Source organism: Coloeus monedula, assembly GCF_965178545.1.
Source record: "Coloeus monedula genome assembly, chromosome: 23".
Taxonomy (NCBI): domain Eukaryota; kingdom Metazoa; phylum Chordata; class Aves; order Passeriformes; family Corvidae; genus Coloeus; species Coloeus monedula.
Window position 1 is genome coordinate 2,727,958 of NC_138803.1, and position 19,856 is coordinate 2,747,813.

The 19,856-nt window shown below is 53.2% G+C and overlaps 2 protein-coding genes across 7 annotated transcripts; both read right to left on the reverse strand.

Moving 5' to 3' along the window:
• Positions 1-2,780: 2,780 nt before the first annotated feature.
• SLC16A4 (solute carrier family 16 member 4) lies at positions 2,781-15,170 on the reverse strand. 6 transcript variants are annotated; one of them, XM_082296135.1, is made up of 8 exons: positions 14,398-14,854; positions 13,333-13,465; positions 12,426-12,569; positions 11,508-11,669; positions 10,425-10,970; positions 8,341-8,552; positions 7,302-7,395; positions 2,781-2,951 (listed from the first exon to the last, which is right to left on the reverse strand). In XM_082296135.1, the coding sequence occupies exons 1-8, from the start codon at positions 14,578-14,580 to the stop codon at positions 2,797-2,799; spliced, it is 1,629 nt and encodes a 542-aa protein (XP_082152261.1). In that variant the 5' UTR covers positions 14,581-14,854; the 3' UTR covers positions 2,781-2,796. The 6 variants fall into 6 exon arrangements, with proteins under 6 accessions (XP_082152261.1, XP_082152262.1, XP_082152258.1 ...); XM_082296136.1 differs by lacking the exon at positions 2,781-2,951 and adding an exon at positions 15,002-15,170 and having other exon boundaries at positions 6,799-7,395; positions 14,398-14,516; XM_082296132.1 differs by lacking the exons at positions 2,781-2,951; positions 7,302-7,395 and adding an exon at positions 15,002-15,170 and having other exon boundaries at positions 7,442-8,552; positions 14,398-14,516.
• Positions 15,171-16,789: 1,619 nt separating this feature from the next.
• Positions 16,790-18,726, reverse strand: LAMTOR5 (late endosomal/lysosomal adaptor, MAPK and MTOR activator 5). Its single transcript, XM_082296321.1, has 4 exons — positions 18,658-18,726; positions 18,471-18,532; positions 17,578-17,695; positions 16,790-17,116 (listed from the first exon to the last, which is right to left on the reverse strand). Exons 1-4 carry the CDS (start codon positions 18,690-18,692, stop codon positions 17,056-17,058), a joined length of 276 nt encoding a protein of 91 aa, XP_082152447.1. The 5' UTR covers positions 18,693-18,726; the 3' UTR covers positions 16,790-17,055.
• Between the last annotated feature and the right edge of the window lie 1,130 nt (positions 18,727-19,856).

The window sequence follows — 19,856 nt, forward strand, 5'->3', positions numbered from 1 at the left end:
AGAATGTGTTCTGGAGAGGACCTTGGGGTCTGCAGCTTCTAAGACGTTTATTCTCCTAATTTAACAAATAAGTCTAAGAATGTAGGCTAAAAACCACTAAGAATACAAAAAGCTATAAAAAGCTATATAAAAGGTGTATAAAAGAAAAGGCAAAAAATCATCATGGCATCAGGATGGAAAAACCTTCCTGCAGGCAGGGGTTCCCATCCTGCTCACTGTTGGTTTGTCTCATGCACCTGTTGTATCCTGCAAGTAAATAACTGCCTTTGGTTCTCAGAGCTGCCAGGGGAACTAAAGCGCCTTTTCTGTGCTTGCCTCCCCAGCACGAGCTGTGAGCAGAGAGGTGTTTGACCAGCAGCCATCACCCTGGGCCTGCTCAGTGCAAAGACAAAAGGTTTGAAGACTCTTCTCGCCCCTCCCAGCCCACTGGCAGGATGGCACAGGGCTCCTGGAGGAGTTTCTCACTGTGGGCATTGGTTTCCTCAGCAGTTTTGGATAGACACGAGGTAATTGTGGCTGGAGAAAGGTGCTGTGCCTGCACAGGGTTATTTTGGGGGCAAATAAAGGCTGGTGGTGCCCGTCCATGGGGTGGGATGTGGGAAATGGGAGCTCCTGAGCTGTTTGCTCCTCTGCAGAAGGACAGAGAGGCAGGACAAGCACTCCCATTTTGCTGAGTAAGGGTAAAGAATTGGTGACTTACTGGTCTGGTGGAGAGGCAGGGGAGGAATCTCCTTGAGATCCTGGAGGTTTGCAGGGGAGCTTTGTTGGAGCAGATGGGATGGGAGGTGTGGACACCACATCCTGCCAAGTTGTTTCTTGGTGGCAGAAGAGGTAAAAATATCACAGGGCTTGTGCTGGAAGGAGGAAGGTGTTGAGCAGAGGCTTCGTTTACAGGGAGCAGAGCGTAGGGAAAGGTGTTGGGATCGTGCAGAGCAGGAGCAGCAGGGTGAGGAGCTGGTGGGGTGCCTCTTTGCATCCCCACAGAGCTCTGGTCACACTGTTAAAAGCCAAAGCACAGCTGCTCTTAAGGAGAGGCAGAGCAAGTGGGGGTTTAAAGCTTTAGAATTTGAAAACCTGAAGCCAAGGCTCTCACATAGTTCCTGTTACAGCAGCAAAGCAAAGCTGCTGGTAACATTTGATTTGGTGAGAGGGAGAGTGAGGAACTTTAATGTTTCAAGAGGAGAAAACTCAAAATTTTTCAATGAAAGCTTCGTCCCTGCTGCAGAAGGTCTTGGCTGAGGCCTTAGTGCAGGATTGGCTGAGGATGGCCCCTGTTCATCCCCCTTCAACTCCCAGTGCCTTAAACCCTTCAGAAATTATAATCTCATGCAGAAATCCTGGTGGCTTGGAAAATGCCCCCTAGGGATCCTGTCCTGGATGCAGATATTGCCTGGTCCATCTGAATCACAGAGTGTTGGATGCTGAGGTTGAAGGTGTAGAGGGATGATGATTAAAGAGTAAAAGGACCATTCCCGAAGCACTTGCTGCCTGCAGATTCCTGGGAGAAGCTGTGAAACAGCTCATGAAAAATGAACTCTTTTGTAGCACTGATATTCCCCATTCCCTGTAATTTTCCCCTTGTTTCAGCACAGTTTCTTTGGCACTGTGTAATTGTGTAAGGGCTGAATTTGGCCCATCATCTGTGCAGGAACTTTCTTACCTGGGCCAGTGTTTGAGCTCCTTAAAACTGTTACAATATTCTGTAGCTTTTTATTAAAAATAGACCAGCTAATTTGGGGCTTGAAATAACCCATTTCACAGTTTAAAGGGGTGTTTCTGCAGGGGAAACAACTCTCTCGATGGCTTAATATTAAAAAAAGGGATGAGGAAAAAAAGGGGTGAGAAAAAACATAGGATACTTAAATCTCTTTACAATTTAATAATTAAAAAAAAGGAGAGGTGAAAAGAAGGAAAATGCCAATGGCTGGAATAAATATCCCAGGTTGACATCTTAATTTCAAATGTCTGGTGATAATGCAAAAAACTGCAGCTTCACTACTGGAGAGAAAGGCAAAGCTGCTGTATTGTGTCTTATCCACCCAAACAAAATCTGTGGGGTGCTGGTTGAATGCAGCCTCAGCACTGGAGCTGCCTTTGTGTGTGCCTGGAATCCCAGGGAGTCTCTGGACGGTTGGGAAGCTGGGGAGAGAAGGGCAGAGGAGGCCGAGGGGTGGCTTTGGTCTCTGCCTTTGCTGTGTTGTGGTTCTGGCTTTAATTAAAACTGGGTTTGCCTGCAGGTGCTCCGTGCTGTGGCAATAACTGTGCCTGGGAGATGGAATGGCCCCACTGCAGCATCCTGCCCGCAGGGAGAGGGGCTCCTGGAACAGCTGCTCTGCGCATCCTCGTGGAAGTACCATCCTGATCCCCCTGTCCCTGCCCTTGCATCCCTCCCCAGGGCTGGGTGTTTGTAGCTGAATAGAACGGGCTGAAACCTCTGGCTGTGCTCTGGCACCTGGAGCTCCTTGGCTGCTCATCCCACGAGGTGAGTCAGCTCTGCTCCGGGAGGGACGGAGCTGTCGTGCTGAGGATTAAATGTGAGAGGCAGAAAAACCCAGCTCAGGAGCAAAGGCACAGTGAAACCCAGGCCCACCCACGCCATAGGCTGCATTTTCCCCATCAAGTAACACTTCACACCGTGCATTCCTCAGATGGCTTTAATCAGGAGAAATACCCACATATACAAACTGAATCTGGCATCCAAGAATTCCAGTTTTCAGGGTTGCTGTTGTTGATACTTCCCAGTACAGGCAATGGCTTTCCCAGCATGGATGCAATCAAAGCCCAGCCTTTAAAACTTCAGCCAGACCTGGGGCTGTCATTCAAATTGGCTTTTTTTAGCTTCCATTTTTGGGCTGAAGGCTCGAAGAAGAAGGAAATAGGTGAGATGAGAGCACAGGCTCCAGCAAAGAGGAAGGAGCAGGCGTAGGTCTGGGTGTAGTCGTAGAGCCAGCCTGCAGGAGAGAAGGTTGTTATTAAAGCTGTGGGATTTTTCTCAGTGAAAAAAACCATTTGGGGCGGTGGGTGGGAGGCAAAGGATGTGTGTTCTCATCTAAGAATTCCTCAGATACTTCCTTTGAATTATTTTAACTCTTCCTGGGCAGCATTTCCTGCGAGGAAATGACACGTAGCTCATTCTTCCCAGAGCCAGCTGTGATCCCTGCAGTGGACACGGGCTTTAATTGAATTGAACTGAATCCCTGAATTTTTTTTTCCCCTGTTAAATAAGTGGGCCAAAAGCAGCTGATGGAAGATCCCGTTGGATTGATGGGATGACTTGCACGTGTTGGTATTTGCAACATTTGGGCTTCAAACCCCCTGTTCTCCAGCCTCGTCTTCTTGTGAGCAGACCCAGTTTAATGCACTTCCTCTGACAGGAGAGAGCCCAAGCCAGGAGCTGGAGGTGAACTTGATAAAATCAGCTCTGGGAGGACTTAAAAGGCAAAGCTGAATTCCATCGAGCCCCAGGAATCTGTGAAGGACTCAGGTCGCCATTTAAAGTGACCTCCAAGGTCACTTTGGTGAGGTTTGGTCCTGGCAAATCATCTGGGGTCTGGGCAGTCCTTTGAAAGGTGGGGAATTCCTCTCTTTGAATCTAAAATCTACATAGTGGTGGGAGATGCTGCTGCACATAAAAACCCTCATCCAGTCCCAAATGTGGTGTGGGCTGGGCGGGTGTGGGGCAGCAGCTGAGCCAGATCTGCTGCTGCCGTGAAATGCAATTCCTCTGGAGACATCCGTGGAATCCAGACATCCATGGGCTTCCATGATTTACACAAACAGCAGGTCTGGCCCAAATCTGGGATTCTTAAACCCAGGAAGGGACCTGATCTGGTCCCTGAGATCCTGGGCTCACGGAAGGAAAGGGTTCCGGTAAAACGCTGGGATCTGTGCCGGAGCAGAGGCACCGACGTTTCCCTGCTGTAGATTTCCACAGCTGCAGGAAATATATATTATATATTTATAAGGCAGAGGAAAAGCTGCTTTTGCCCAGTTTCAGTTTCTGTTGGCTCATTGCTGTCTCGGGGGAGCCCCTCTGTTTTTCCCCCAGGGCTGGCGTGTGAACGGCGCTGGAGGAGCCGGAGGCTGCAGCTGGGAAGGAGGATCCCGTGGTGCTGGGCTGGGTGACTCTCCCATGACCCCGAGGTTGTTGTGGAGGGGTTTATTCTCAGGGGTGGGATCTGGTTTTGCTGCCTGGAAGTCTCTGGGATTTGGAGAGGAGAAGGGATGCTGACGTAGTTATTTGTGAGAGGAGCAGGACAGAGTGCTCCAGCTGAGCTCTGATTTACTGCAATTATGCTTAAAATATCCTTCAGGATATTTGTTAATTTTTTTTTTCATGTTCTTCGGGGTTTTTTTGGTGCAGAATGGGATTTCGGTGCAGAGGGATTTACCAGCATTGCCTCACTGGCAGCACAGCCATCAACTTCCACCACACCCCAACCTTTTGAAGCAACTCCAGTCTCTGTGCCCCCAATCCTTTTCCAAACAAATAATCACTCCTGCTGCAGAAAGCTGAATTAGGATCTTGTGGTGTTCGAACTCCAGCAAAGCAGCAGTTTTGTAAGGAATGCTGGTAAATCCCAGGCACCAATGTGATCCAAACAAAACATTCCCAGCACTGCTGGTGCTGCCAGCTGGGTCAGGCTGTTTAAATGGTGCTCCTGATGCCCTGAGGAGCAAAATTCAGTGGGAAGGTGAAGGTAAAATGTAGAAAACATGTAAGTATATGTACCAGCAGAGCTTTTGGGAAACTCCATCCTCTCTCCTATCACCACCCAAATTTCTTGGGATTGGAGTTTGTGCTCTGGGGGCTGGAATCTCTTCTAGAACTTGCATTACATGCTTTGGTTCAGCTCTTCTGCACTTTGAGTCAGTGATTTGTACTGCTGGTGGAAACAAACTCTGCCCTCCTCTCAGCTTGCTCATGGCTGCCAAAATAATGTTTATTCTGCTTTGGGTTGGGTTTTTTCAGCGTGGCAGCATCCAGAGGTGCCAGTAGATGGGGAGTTCTGAAGGAGATTCCAAACTTCCCCTTCGGGTCCTGCCAGCTGCCCCTGGATTTCAGGGCTCTCAGCTGAACAGATTTGCAGGTAAGGCACCTTTTCCTTGCATTAGGCTTTGATCTAATATGCAAATTAGGCAGTTTTAACCTTTACAGTTCTCATTACCCATCATCATTATTTCCACTGCATAAAATCACTTGAGTTCGATAAAACTGTAATTCTAAACTCAAGGTTTCCGGGAGGTGAGAGCACCAAATTCCAAGGTCTCACAGAGTGTTTAAATCCTGCATTCTGCAAGGAGCAGGTGGGTTTGGCCACTTCATCAGGAGTTTCTGGTCTCACTCAGTTTTCACACTTACAACTGCATTGAAAGAGAAAATTGCAGCATTTATCTTGGATGCCAAACCTGGATCCTGAGCTCTGGATTGTTTCCAACTTGCTCTGCCTGTAATGAGATGGATGGGGAAGTGTTTTGCTTCTTGGCTTTATTTGGCCTTTATTTATCCCGCCTGCACTAAGCCTGATTGCTGTGGAAAGGTTTTTGCAGGAAGCCTGCTTGCTTTACAAATCCCCTGCAGCAAGCAAAAGACTTCCCATTAGTGAAAATACATTGCAGGTGGATGGCAGTGGAACTGCAGTCTGAGCTGAGGTGTGGAGCTCCTGCTGTCGTGGCAGGGAATTCAGTGGGATTGAGGGATTGCTGAATGCACACCTGGGAGCAGCAGCAGAGATCTGGGATCCAGGCTGGCCATCGCTGTGGCAATGTGGAGCTCCTGGTCAATGAAATGTTTTGGCTGCTTGAAATTGCATCCACAGGCAGACAGAGCATAACCAGCCCAGGGATATTGATTAGGAAAATGAATTTTTTCCTGTGCTGGTGGAACAGCAGCGTTGCTGAAACTTTGCATGGAGCTGGAATTTACAGAAGCCTTGGCAACTTTGAGCCAGGTGCCTCTGCAGGCTGGGGACATCTGATTTGGAGGGCAGGAAACAAAAAAATGATGGTTTGGATTGGATTGGAAAGGACCTCAAAGCTCATCCCTTTCTACCCACTGCCATTGGCAGGGAAACCTTCCATTATCCCAGGGTGCTCCAAGCCCCGTCCAGCCTGGCCTTGGACACTTCCAGGGATCCAGGGGCAGCCCCAGCTGCTCTGGGCACCCTGTGCCAGGGCCTCACCACCCTCATAGGGAAGGATTCCTTCCCAATATCCCATCTAACCCTGCCCTCTGGCACTGGGAAGCCATTCCCCCTTGTCCTGTCACTCCATCCCTTGTCCCCAGTCCCTCTCCAGCTCTCCTGGAGCCTCTTTAGGCACTGGAAGGGGCTCTGAGGTCTCTCTGGATCCTTCTCCTCTCCAGGCTGAACACCCCCAGCTCTCCCAGCCTGGCTCCAGAGCAGAGGGGCTCCAGCGCTGGGAGCAGCTCCGTGACCTCCTCTGGACTCACTCCAGCAGCTCCAGGGCTGTGCTGGGCCCCAGGGCTGGGGCAGCTCTGCAGGTGGGGTCTCACCTGGGCACAGGGGCACAGGGGCAGAATGCCCCCCACCCTGCTGCCCACACTGGGGGTCAGCCCGGGAGCAGTCAGCTTGTTGGGCTGCAGGGAAGGAAAAGCTTTGTCCCAGGGAAAGGAAAAGCTTTGTCCTGGCCAAGCTGTTTGGAGGAGAACAAGTCCCCTGCTCCTGAGCACAGGCTGGACACTCATTTCTAAGTGAAATCTCCCAAATCCTCACAGCTGCCTTGGTTTTCTGGCAGAGGGAGAAGAGCAAAGGCTTTTCATGCTCCTTATCTCAGGGCCCAGAGCTCTGGTGGCTGAGCTGTGTAATCTGTGTCAAAACAAGAGATTACTGAGGCTTCTCCTGATGTTTCAGTGCCTCTGCCTGGTGGGAATGTTGCTGAGCCTGTCCTTGCTTCCCCTCCAGTCCCCCCAGTCCAAGCTCAGTGTTATTTTAACACTGTTGGGAGTAAAATCCCTGGTAATGTGCTCGTTGTCCTGCCGTGGTCAGGGCTGAACTGCGCACGTGGGGCTTCACTGCATTTTCCAGATATTCCAGGCAGCATTTCCTAAATATTCCAGGCAGCGTTTTCCAAGCTGCTGGTTGGATTTTGCAAATTCCCAAGCAGAATGTTGCCTGTCTATAAAAATACATTTCTGAAATAGGGTTGTTTTTTTTTTTTTTCCCACCCTCTGTTTGAACAGAAAACCCATGCTGGGATGGATCCCTGTAGGAGAGTGAGCCAGCAGCGTGTTTTATCCCCGGATTTCTGGGGTGGGTGATGTTTTATATAACATCAGTTACCTGCTAAAGGGGGTCCTCCCATGGCTGCTATCCCTGCGAAGAAGGCAGCAAACCCCAGGTAGCTGTGGAGCTTTTCCACACCCACCAGATCCACCTGTTTGGAAACCAAAATGAACAAAATGAACAATTAGTGATGGAGTTCATAGGAATGCATATGCACAAGAGATTAATGGAATTAATTTTTTTTTTTTTTTTTAAAGCACAAGGTTTGATTTGATTTTTCTGGGGAATTTTCTTTTTCTGGGGAGTTTCCTTTTTCTGGGGAGTTTTCTTTTTCTGGGGAATTTGCTCTTCAGCTGCAGCTGTGGAAGGACTTTGCCCCTGTAGGTCTGATCCAGTCTGGAATCCGTTCGCCTCCTTAAGGCCAACATGGAAATTACTGGGATGGGAGAGGCTTTTCTGCCTTCCAGCTGCTTTGAGGAAGGTGTTTAAATCTCTGAATGCCTTCCAGAAAGAAATGCCAAATTATGATGGTGCTTTTCTATCTGGATCAGAGAATCCTGGAATGGTTTGGGATGGAAGGGACCTCAAAGCTCATCCCTTTCCACCCCTGCCATGGGCAGGGACACCTCCCACTGTCCCAGGTTGTTCCAAGCCCAGTGTCCAGCCTGGCCTTGGGCACTTGCAGGGATCCAGGGGCAGCCCCAGCTGCTCTGGGCACCCTGTGCCAGGGCCTCACCACCCTCCCAGGGAAGGATTCCTTCCCAATATCCCATCTAACCCTGTCCTCTGGCAGTGGGAAGCCATTTCCTGTGTCCTGTCCCTCCTTCCCTTGTCCCCAGTCCCTCTCCAGCTCTCCTGAATCCCCTTTAGGCACCGGAAGGGGCTCTAAGATCTCCCTGGAGCCTTTTCCTTCCCAGGCTGAGCATTCCCAGCTCTCCCAGCCTGGCTCTGGAGCAGAGGGGCTCCAGCCCTGGGAGCAGCTCCGTGGCCACCAGCAGGATCCTGCTGGAGCTGTCTGTGTGTTCCAGGTGATTCTGGGAGTGGAGCAGGTGCCACAAGCCTGGCTTGGCCCTGGCTGATCACACGTGGGACTCACCAGCACGGGCAGCACCAGAGCCATGAAGCCTCCGCAGAAGGTGGCGAAGGCCACGGTGTAGGTGAGGAGCAGCGGGAAGGTGGTGGCCAGTGGCCCCAGCAGGTTGGTGGCCCCGCTGAGCAGCAGGTAGGTGACATGGAAATGGTACTTCTTGGTCCAGTTGTGGTCGGCCACCCAGCCCGAGAGCAGCTGGCTCAGCATCTCCGTGATGCCTGAGGGAACAGGAGCTCTCAGAGCCTCAGGGGAGACTGGGGTTTGTATGATACTGAAATTCTGTTATTTCTAGGTATTTTTGTATATTATTACTTCATTTTTATATATTATTACTTCATAGAAATATATTAGATATTATAAATCTAGCTGCACTGTATTGTATTTTATGTGATTATTTATATTAGTTGTAGTATAATAGGTATTATATTGATACAGTATTTTGTGTTTTATATTAATCATATTATTTTATATTATTTTGATTATGGTTTATTATTATCAGCTCTAATATATCTTAACTTATCTATCTCATCTATATTATTTTATATAATTAAATATACTTCATACACTTAAATTATTCATATCTTCCCTGTGTTTATCATAAATTAGTATTTTTATATTTTTGTATTGTTATATTGTTATATTTTTATATAACACAATATTGCACATTATACATTACAACTGTATTTTACAGTATTTTATAGTATATCATTTATATTTTTATTCTGCATTCTTCACATTACACTTGATTATTTCTATTAACCCTAATATATTCTTATCTTTATTTTATAACGTTAATTATTTGTATTATTTCATATTATTATATCCATGCTTATTTTTATATGTGTTTATTTATAATGCTTTATGGTGTTATGTTGATTATTTATTATTTATTTCTGATTTTTATGCTCCCTATTTCTGTTACTATACATGATTCCTGTCATTTGCTGTGTCACATCCCAATTTCCCTGTTCATTGTGAGGACGTGACCACAAAGGGCTGAAATGCTGAAAAGTTCCAGGGAGGCGTTTTTAGGCTCTTGCAAAATCCATGGATTGGGGTTTTTCCCTCTTCCCTTCTGCTGCTCTTACCAAGGGCACCGAAGTGCTCTGGAAAAATTCCCTTGGGGCTCTGCAGCCCAGACACCTCGGAACTGCCCTGAGCCAGGAAAGAGGAACTCGCTAAAGAGAAAAAGCTGAATATTAAGATCGAAATTCTTCTAAAAATCCAAAGAGCACAGAAACCCAGGAATTTTAGAGGCTCAGCAGCCTTTTGGTTGTTGGGTTTGTGAAAGCTGGGCTTTGAGAGTTGGGGTTTGAGAGTTGTTTTTTACATTTCTTGGCACTTTTTTATGAAGCAAAATCCGAGGAGCTCTCGAGTGAGCTCGTGTCCCACTGACCCCTGAGTCCCTCCCACTCCTAATTCCAAATGTCACATTCATTCCTGGGCTCTCCTAACGCCTCGACAACCCCTCACTGCTGAACATTCCCCAGCACTGCACAAAGAAAATGTATTTTTGTACAATAAAATACTTGCTGCTGACTGAGGCTGGAGCTGCTTTCTTACCCCAGCATGGCTTTAGTGTTAATCCCGGCTTATAACCAGGCATGGGTTTGGTTTTTGGGGAGTGTGCCTAGTTTTTTCCCCACTTGGAGGTGAATGTACCAAATCCAAATGCCTGGATCCACGTTAATGTGGGGTTTTTCCCCCCAATAGTGAATTTCTCTCTCCTGGGTCAAACTGGAGGGCTTTGGATGCCCCTCTGGATTCCGGCGGTTTGTGGCTTTAAGCACAGCAGGAATCGTGATGGGAAGGCTCCAGGAGGACAGAGAGCACCTTGAAACTGGAAATTTGGGGTTGTTGAGAGCAGGGGGGGATGTGAGATCACGCAGCTGGCACTGGGAGCACCACCCAGCACCACCCCAGCGGGAGCGACTTGCGCACGGACAGGAGGCGACTCCGTGTCCGCAGAAGGGGGTAGGGGCTGGACCTCTGCCAGGAGAACCCATCCCAGGACAAACCTGGGACTATTTCTTGGCAGAATCTGTGGTGTTGCTGTGTGACCCGTGGGTGTAAAGGATCCCTTTGCCTACCAGCCACGGCGATGAGGTAGGAGCCGTCCCTGCTGCTCATGCCCAGCGTCCTGGCTCTCGCCACCAGGTGGAAGAAGGGCACGAAGTAGGCCAGGTGGCTGAACAGGAAAGACCACGTGAAAATGAAGAAAACGGGATCCTTCAGCGGGGAGAAGTCCAGGAGAGGCTGAGAAGGTTCCTTTTTGGTGGCTGGAAGGGGTTTGTGGCTTCTCTTGGCCTCGGTGGATGTTTCCGAGGAGGAGCTCTCCGGGGTGGGTTTCTGGAGCCTTCCCAAGGCAGATGGATTTGCTGGATCGGAGACATCTCTGCCGTGGGGCATCACGAGTCCCTCCGTGCTGGGAGCCTGCTGTGCTCTGAGAAGCTGTAATTCCCTGTGAGTGCTTCCAGCTGAACATCCCCCAGGAGTTTCTGGATCCTTCTTTGCCGTTGAAGACCCCTGGTCTTGGTTTTCAGCAGATTCCCGAGGCACTCGGGGGCTGACGGGCCACAGCAGCATGCTGGAGGGCACCAGGTTCAGCATGATGCCTCCAAAAATCAGGAGAGTACCTGAGGGAAGGCAAAAAGTGTTTTGTTCTCGGATTGAAAAGGGAGGAGCAGCAGGAAATGGCCTTTCTAGAGCAGGGTGTGGTTTCCACTGACCGTGGAGAAAGCTTTGCCATCAGAAAGGGTTTTGCCTTCTCCTTATGGAGGAATTAACAAAGCAGGGATTTTTGTTCATGTTTTTCTAGAAGCTGGAAATTCATTTTGCTGCGATGCACACAACAAACCCAGAGCTGCCTCTGGGATCTGGGAGCTTGTTTTGCTTTTCCTCCTTTAAACCCGTGATGGACCTCTAAGATGGTCTTGAAACACTACACTAAAAGTAGGCATTTCTGGCTTTGATTTCTGAGGTCTGCGCTTTGCCTCTGACTTTAATGAGTGATTAAGTGTTTAATTATTAACAAGATGCCCCCAAACTGTCCTAGAAGAGGCAGAGTTGTTCCTCGGTGTGTTGAATTTTTAAAAAGAGCCTCTTACCCTGCCCAGATCTCCCCAAACGCCCTCTGGGAGCTGGTGAATCTGAAGGAGCAGGAGATCCCTCACCTTGCCAGCCGTAGAACTCGATGAGGAGCTGAGTGAAGGGAGCCATCAGGAACGTCAGCCCCATCCCGGAGCGGGCGAGGGCGTTGCAGAAGGCCAGGCGTGCCCGGCAGCGCTTGGCCGTCATCACCGCGCCCGCCTGGTACAGGCAGGCGAACCCCATCCCTGTGGGAAGGTTGAAACTGAGAACTCCGTGCCCAAAAAGGGACTCCTGCTGTCAGGATTCTGTGTCTTGCTATCCCAAGGTCGTGGTCCCTGGCTCTGCAGTGTTCCTGGGCTGAAAGGGGGGATTTGTGCTGTGGCAGTCAGGGGTCAGTGAGATTTGGTGGGTGGGATTTGGTGTCTGGGGGATTGGAGGCTCTGCCCTTGTATAAGGGATTTTAAAAGGCCAGGATCTGTGTAGGTGCAGGGAAAAAATCAGGGTTAGTTGGGACTGGAATGTTGAAACTGATGTTTCATTCTGAGCATGAAGCTTTGGGAGTTCACACAGCATCTCACAGAAAGAAGCTGGGGATGCTTTGGCCCTGAAGGTTCACAGAATCACAGAATGTCCTGAGCTGGGAGGGACCCACAGGATCATCCAGTCCAACCCCTGGCCCTGCACAGACACCCCAACAATCCCACCCTGGGCACCCCTGGCAGCGCTGTCCAAACACTCCTGGAGCTCTGGCAGCCTCGGGGCCGTGCCCATTCCCTGGGGAGCCTGGGCAGTGCCCAGCACCCTCTGGGGGAAGAACCTTTCCCTGATCTCCAGCCTGACCCTGCCCTGGCACAGCTCCAGCCCTTCCCTGGGTCCTGTCTGTGATCACCTCAGGCTCCCCTTCTCCAGCTGAACAAACCTTTGGCTGCTCCCCCTCCAGACCCTTCCCCAGGCTTACGGCTGAAGGAGCTGATTTACTCATCATGCCCAGGGAGTCTCACCCAGGAGGAATCCCATGGAGAAGCAGAGGAAGGGGACACTGGTGGCCTGAGTGCTGAGCAGGCAGCCCCCGGCCACCAGCCCGGCCCCGAGGATGGAGGTCGGCCGCTCTCCCAGCCTCCGGCACACCACGGCCACGAGCGGGGCTGCAAGGGAAGGAGGGACATGTCTCAGGCTGAAGGTGACAAAAGCTGCTTTTGGCAGGGCTTGGGGACCTGATTGGGACCACTGAGAAGTGGTCCATGTGCAGCCTTGGGAGTCAGGGGGTGATGAGGGGTTTGGGATGGGTCAATCTTCAGGAGAGAGACTTCCCCGGTACCCTGGGGGCTCAGGGAATGGGGCAGGGAAGGAGGCAAGGCCCAAACTTTCAGCTCTCCTGAGTCTCCTTCCTAAATCACGCCATGCCCAGCAGTTCCAGATTGTCCCACAGCTGGGACAGGATTGTTGTTTGCTCTGGATCCGTGCAATAAACCTACAGTGACATTCAGAGAATCCCAGAATGGATTGGGTTGGAAGAGACCTTAAAGCTCATCCAGTGCCACCCCTGCCATGGCAGGGACACCTCCCACTGTCCCAGGCTGCTCCAAGCCCCAGTGTCCAGCCTGGCCTTGGACACTGCCAGGGATCCAGGGGCAGCCCCAGCTGCTCTGGGCACCCTGTGCCAGGGCCTGCTCACCCTCACAGGAAAGGATTCCTTCCCAATATCCGATTTCTTTCCACTATCCCATCTGAATGACACAGGACCCTGTGTTTAGACCACGTTCCTGCTCAGACACATGTGAGTACCAGCCATGCCCAGTTTGGAACAGTCTGGGATGGGAACTGGATCCACAGCGGATCCTCAGTGCCCCCAGGTCAGATGGAGCCGAGGCTGCAGCACTGCTCCAAGCCTTGGGAATGCCAGCTCACCTCCCAGGAAGCGCAGGGAGGACATGATGGAGCCGATCCAGCTGACCTGCTCGGAAGATCCCCCGATCTCCTCTCGGAAAGCCACGAAGAAAATCCCAAAGGTTTTGAGCATCCCCATCACGAGCACATTGACCTGAATCGAGAGGGGGTGGAGGTGAGGAAAAGCTTTTCCTTCTGCTGCTTTTGTGGTGGTGTGGGAGAAACAAACTGGGACACCTGGACTGGTGTTGGGAATACCAGCAGGGTGGGCTGGTTGTGGCCTTGCTGCAGTTTGATCCCAACAAATGCTCAGAAAACCCTCAGCAACACTAGAGCTCAACTCTTGGAGGATATTTTTGCCTTTTAAGTTGCTTTTTAGTACTAAAGCAATAGTCTAAATGGATCAGTTGGAGATCACTGGGAGTTGATGAGGGGATGAGTGGTGTAGGCATGGATGTTATCCGGGGCGCTTTCCCAGGATTTCTCTGCCACAGGGGCAAAGGACAGACAGTTTGTGTCCTTAATTTTAACTCCTGTTGCCTCCCTGGTGGCCGGTGGTTAATGATTGGCAGTGAGTTACTTGGGGTGGAGTGGAAGTGGGGGAAGCTTTCCTAGCTGGGGGGATGGTGCCTTCTTTACAGTCGGACTCGGTGACCTTAAAGGTCTTTTCCAAGCTTCACAATTCCTTGATTCATTACTGGTGGGAAGATAAAGCCTGGAGCACAGAGAATTAGTGCCTTTGGTGGTGAGGTGCCTGGTCCTCCCAGAGAGTACCTGAGTGTGTGTGCTGCTCCCTAGCTCCCCTCTCACTGCCCAAGGTGGGATCGTGCCCTTGCCGAAGGGACAGGACACCCCTGTGGGGTTTGACACCCCCGTGGTGATGTGTTTGAGTAAAAGTCATCTTATCGTGGCAAGGGAACCCCCTTGTCCATCACTGAGACGTCTGCAGGTGGCATTCCGTAGGGAATGGCGGGGCTGGACTGTGCCCTGGCACGGGTGGGCTCGGCTTGTCCCATCCTCTGAGCGAGGCTGGAGACTTTCCCCCCTGCCCCAGCTCCAGGAGGCTTTGGTGCATTCCCTGCTTACCAGGAAGAAGTGAAACACCACTGCCCACGCCCACCCTCCGCCTGCTGCTGGGCTGCCTCGGCTCTTCCCAGCTGATGGAGCCTCCGAAGCCTCCGGCTCTTCATCCTCCTTCCTCTCCCCTGCCGATGAGAATGTCAGGGCACATTGACACCTTCCACTGCTCCTGTTGCCATTCAAAACCATTCCCGCGCCGGCAGTGCTGCCGTGGAGCCCCGTGCCTGTTGCTGGGGCCAGCACCACACGCTGCACTCAGCCTGGTGATCTTTCACCAACCTTTTCGACAATTCCACCTTATCCCTGTCTGGAAACAGTTCAATTTCCTTTCTCGTTCCCACCAAATTACTGTAACCACTGAGGCTTTAGCGGTGGGCAAGTCCTTAGTGCTGCTTCAGCAGTTTGGGTTGTGCCAGAAGCCAGGGGGTCTCCGTCTGTCTGGATCCACCTTGGAGCTCTCCAGGAAGCTCTTCCTACTCCCTCTTGTCTCTGCTTGTTTCCCTTCCATCCTCTCACCCACCCCGTGCCTCTGGCAGAGGCAGGATCCTGCCCGAGGGAGCAGCTGGACCCTACAGCAGTTGGGGATGATGATTCTGGAACTTTTCCTTACCCCCTCGCTGCTGCATGCTGGAAAATCCTCCCCGGAACCGTCAACAGCCAAGAGGAACCTCTTCAGAGTCTCTTCATTTGCTCCAGAGATGAAATCCCCCCTTCCTGACTCGGCACCCCAGAGTCTGCTCCTTCATTCCCATCCGATGAGGATGATGGTGTCGGTCCTGAGCAGGACATGGAGCCTGGCAAGCGCTGGGGGGACAGAGCCCATCCTCCTCCTCCTCCTCCTCCTCCTCCTCCTCCTCCTCCTCTCTGGGGGCAGAGCTTGGCTTGTGAGGCCCCAAAGCCGGGAGTCCCTCCCCTTCCCAGCTGGGAGCAGGAAACCAGGGGCGTTTGGAGCAGAAATCCTGTTGGGAGGGAAACGCCTGCCGAGTTCTGACTCCGGGGAAAGCTCCGGATGTGGCCAGAGCAGAGCAGGGGAGGACTGGAGCCAGGCCTGGGGCTGCCGGTGGCTGCAGAGGAGCAGGGCCCTGTCCCTGCCCGTCCTGCACGGCCCTGAGCCCGGGAAACTGCAGCACCGAGGATGGGATAGGCTGGAAAACTTTTGTGTTTTCCAGCTGGGCAGAGCAGCCGCGCTGCTGCAGCCCCGGGGCGGCGCTGGGGTCGGAGCGGGATCGGCGTCGGCTCCGCGCCTCCACTGCGAATCTGCCCGGATAAACAGAGCCCTGCTGCTCCCTGCCCTGCTCTCGGCTGAGCTGTCACCCCAGGCAGCATTCCTGAGGTCAGGGAAAACTGGGAGCACTGGGGGATAGTGATGCTCTCTGGTTTCCTTTGCCAAAGCTGCATCACTCCGGATAAATGGGAGCTTGTGGAGGAGCTCTCCCTACAGCAGGACTTTTCATATGTACATTGAGCTTTATTTGAGCAGGGTGAGATTTGTACTGAGCGTGGTTTAAGGGCTTGAAGGAGGGGCAGGGGGCAGCAGCACTCGGAGCTGTTGGATGCCCAGGGGGAAACTCCAGCTCCAGCTGCTCCCAGCCTGGCGGGATGGAGGGACAGGGGAGAAGGACTCCCCAGGGCCACCACAGAGCTTGGATATGCCAAGATCGGGGCTTTACTCCAGATTGAGACTGAGCTGGATGGGAGCGTGGAGCCTGGCCAGGCAGGGGCGGCTCCTGTGTGAGCCTGTCACTGTCACTGCTCCGAGGAGTAAAGTCAGAGCAGTGACAAGGGCATTTCACTCTGACTCAGCGCAAGCTTTACCTCATGCTCTGCTGGGAAACTTCCCTTCCCCTTCCTGCAGCTGCAGCCCGGCTCCTCTTCCCTCCCCAGCACACAGGAGCCATCGGAGTGCAGCAGCTTCCCAAGTCCTTTTGCAGGATTGTTTCCCTGCCTGTTTCAAATCTGCGAGAGACAGAGGGACCTGGATTTGTGAGTGTCGCTGCCTATGCCCAGAAATTAATTCCTGTGCCTTTCTATGCCTCTAAACTGAGGATATCTCAGAGGATATATTTCTAAATTTGGCCAAACCGGTACAGTGAGGATGTTCCAAGATCCATTTACAGCTCCCAGGGCCCCGGCAGGGCCAGCACACGCAGGTCTGAACTTCACCCCAAGGCACAGTGAGCAAGTAACTCCCACAGAATGTTTAACTTGAGGAGGCGAAATGTTTCCTAGGAGAAATTCCTTGGAAAGCGTTTGTACCTTTCCTATTGGAGGAGCCCCCGTGAATTCCAATGTTTCTCTACAGAAATGCAAATGAAGGGAGTGGGAGAAGTTACCTCGATTGGCTTTGGAAACGAAGCACCAGGCCCGGCTCTCCCAGGCGGAGCAAAGAGAAGGAAGGAAGGGTTTTTACAGGTCCTTTATTATTGATCTCTCCAACAAATGAGCCCCCCCCACACACAGCCGGTAGCATCTGCTGTAACAGGGGCTGGGGGCGTGCCCACGGTTCATCCTCAGCAGCACAAGGGCTAAAATGTGAGCTGGAGCCCCGGAGAGCTGCCCAGGAGCCGTGAGAGGGGAGGGAGAGCCTTCATCCCAGGTGTGGAGCTCCAAAGGGAGGGTGGTGTGCAGGGAGGAGGAGCCGCGAGCGGAGCTGGTCCCCGAGGCTCAGGACAGCAGCTTGTGCACTGCTACGGTGATGCTGTCGTGCTTCTGGATCATGATGTTCCTGGAACAAGGAAAACGTGCTGAGGGAGCTCAGCTGTGCCAGGAGGAGCTGGCAGGGAAGTGGGAAGTGGGCAGGGCAATCACCGAGCAGCTGCAGCCCCCAGCTCCATCCCAGACCTCGGCTGCTCCATGTCCCCACTCCCTGAGCAGCGTCCCTGCTGCCTCACAGCCTTTGTTACCCACAGGGATCCCGGGAGAGCTACCGAGCTGCAGTGACCACCCCCCCTGAAAGGTTTCCCACTGCTTTTACCTCTCCTGCCTTTTAAAATCCCATTCATCCAACGAATCTGCCTATGGCAGTGCCTGCCTCCCCCCACAGCTTCACTGGCACGGGGCTTCCTCCACAGCTGCCCCTGCAGCTCCAGGGAGAAGCTGCTCCAGGGATCTGGCTCCGGGAGGCTCCCAGGGCTGGGGGAAAGGCAAAGGCGGGGGGACAGCGGCAGCTCCAGGCTGGGAACTCACCCATTGTCCGACTCCAGGCACACCACGGGCGTGTCAGTGGGGTCGGAGGTGAGCTTGGCTGCCTGCTGGGCCAGCACCGAGATGATGCCAGCGTGCTCATCCGACAGGGTCCCTCTGCCTGGACAGGGGGGAGACGATGGGCAAAGCCACATGTGCCAGGGCAGTGCTTGGGGAGAGGCCATTTGCCTCCCCAGGCCAAGGGGGTTCATCCTGCCCCGGCCCATTCCCCTCCCTGGGGGCTGATGCAGTGTCTCCCCAAATGGTCCCTCTCAAACCACCAAAAATCCTGAATTAAAGCTTCGGGAAGAGCCGGCTCCGGGTTCCCCCGAGGCACAGGCAGCTGGTGGCCCCTGGGGACAGCAGGGCAGGGCCCGGTGTGCTCAGAGCGGCGTCGATGCAGGACAAGGCCGGGTACCCCCAGACGGGGAGGGGTCTGGTAGGGCCGGGCCTGGTGCCCCCCTGGGAGCCCTTAGAGGGGACGGGCAGGTCCCGGTAGGGCTTGGTGCCCCCTAACCCGGTGCCCCCATCCCGGGGAGCCCTTAAAAGAGAATGGGCAGGACCTGGGGCTGCCCCAAGCCGGGAACCCCCGTGGGGCAGTGCCAGGTGCCCCCCACCCCTAGGAGCCCTTAAAGGGGCCTGGCAGGGCTTGGTGTCCCCTAACCCGGTGCCCCCCACCCTCAGAAGTCCTCACAGGGGATGGGCAGGGCCTGGAGCCCCCAGCCCCGGGCGCCTTTGGAGGGGATGGGCAGGGCCCGGTGTGCCCCAGCCCCGGGAGTCCTCCTTGGGGCAGTGCCCGGTGCTTCCCACCCCCGGCAGCCCTCAGCGGGCCCGGCCAGGCCCCGGTGCCCTCCCGCGGCCCCGGTGCCCTCCCGCGGCGGCGCTCGCTCACTCACAGCCCAGGTTGAGCCCCTGCGAGTCGGTGCACAGGACGCCCACCACGGCCGGGCTCTTCATGCTGGGGGGAGACAGCGGCGGTCACAGCCGGGTCGGGCCGGCCCAGGCCCAGCTCCCCTCACCCCCCGTGTCCCCCCGTGTCCCCCCGGTGTCCCCCCGTGTCCCCGGTGTCCCCCCGGCCCGTACGTGTCCTCCAGGTGCTGCTCCAGCGTCCCCTCCATCGCCAGCGCCGCCACTTCCGCCCCGCGCCTGGCAGCGGCGGCACCACGTGACCTCTCGACGGCGGCTCCGCAGGGCCAAAAGCGCTCGGGGCGCGCTCGGCTCCGTGGGGGTGCCCCGGACACCCCAAAATCCGCCGGTCCCGGGCCCCTCCCGGGCCCCGCTGTGCGGCTGCCGCCGTCCCCTCACGTAGGCACCGTGCCCGGATTCGGGGGGAGCCGCAGCAAACCCGCAGCCCCAAACCAGCCCGCCCCGCCTGTCCGTTTTCCCGCAGAGCACGCGGCACAGTTGCGATATTTGGGTTTTTTTCCTTCCTTTTCTCCACTTTATCCTCCTGAGCGTGGCTGAGTTGTGTCCCCTCCCTCCACGCAGCACCGCCCGGGATCAAGTGGGCTTTTAACGATGCTCCTGTACCCCCTCCCCGGCCAGAGCATCCTCTCGCAGCTGGACCACGGCGGGGGATGCAGGTTTGGGGATGCAGGGACACGAGGATACGGCCGAGATCAGCACCCCCATCCTCTCCCCATGGGGCACAGAGGTGTTAAAAGGGACTCTCAGACCGGTTTTCCATTGAGGACCCCCCCAAAAACCGCGTCGTGCCGGCAGCGGGCGGTGGGAGGGGATTTAAGGGGCAGCCCCGGGAGCCCGCGGCACCGAAATGAGGCAGCGCCCGGCCGCGGATCTCGGCTTGTCAGCTCGGGAAATTAAACTGTTATTGAAGGGGGAAGCGAAGTGCAGCAGGGTTTTGATTTTTTAATTTTTTTTTTATTGGGCTTTTCTTTCTCTGTGGTCAAGCTGCGAGCTCAAAGGGTTTCCAGGGGCTTCCTGCTGCACCCCAGCCCACGGGAATGGCTTGCAATGAAAGTGCCTTTGTTTTGGGGCTTTTTTCCCCACTTCTGGGAGGTAACACAGGACACAAATAATACAAATACAAGCATAAATACAAATACAGATACAAATACAAATACAGATACAAATACAAACACAAATACAAATACAGATACAAATACAAATACAAATAGATACAAACACAAATACAAATATAAATACAAATACAAATACAAACACAAACACAAATACAAATATGGATACAAATACAAACACAAATACAAATACAAACACAAAAACAAATACAGATACAAACACAAACATGAATACAAACACAA

Excerpts from the sequence above, each read along its gene's own strand:
- SLC16A4 (XM_082296132.1), bottom strand. Across the intron at positions 13,466-14,397 it reads TGGTGTTTCACTTCTTCCTG|GTCAATGTGCTCGTGATGGG; the intron begins GTAAGCAGGGAA and ends CTCTCGATTCAG. Across the intron at positions 10,971-11,507 it reads CGAGTTCTACGGCTGGCAAG|GTACTCTCCTGATTTTTGGA; the intron begins GTGAGGGATCTC and ends GCCTTCCCTCAG.
- LAMTOR5 (XM_082296321.1), bottom strand. The coding sequence starts at position 18,692 with ATGGAGGGGACGCTGGAGCAGCACCTGGAGGACAC. Across the intron at positions 18,533-18,657 it reads GAGCAGCACCTGGAGGACAC|CATGAAGAGCCCGGCCGTGG; the intron begins GTACGGGCCGGG and ends GTCTCCCCCCAG. Across the intron at positions 17,117-17,577 it reads TGCCTGGAGTCGGACAATGG|GAACATCATGATCCAGAAGC; the intron begins GTGAGTTCCCAG and ends TCCTTGTTCCAG.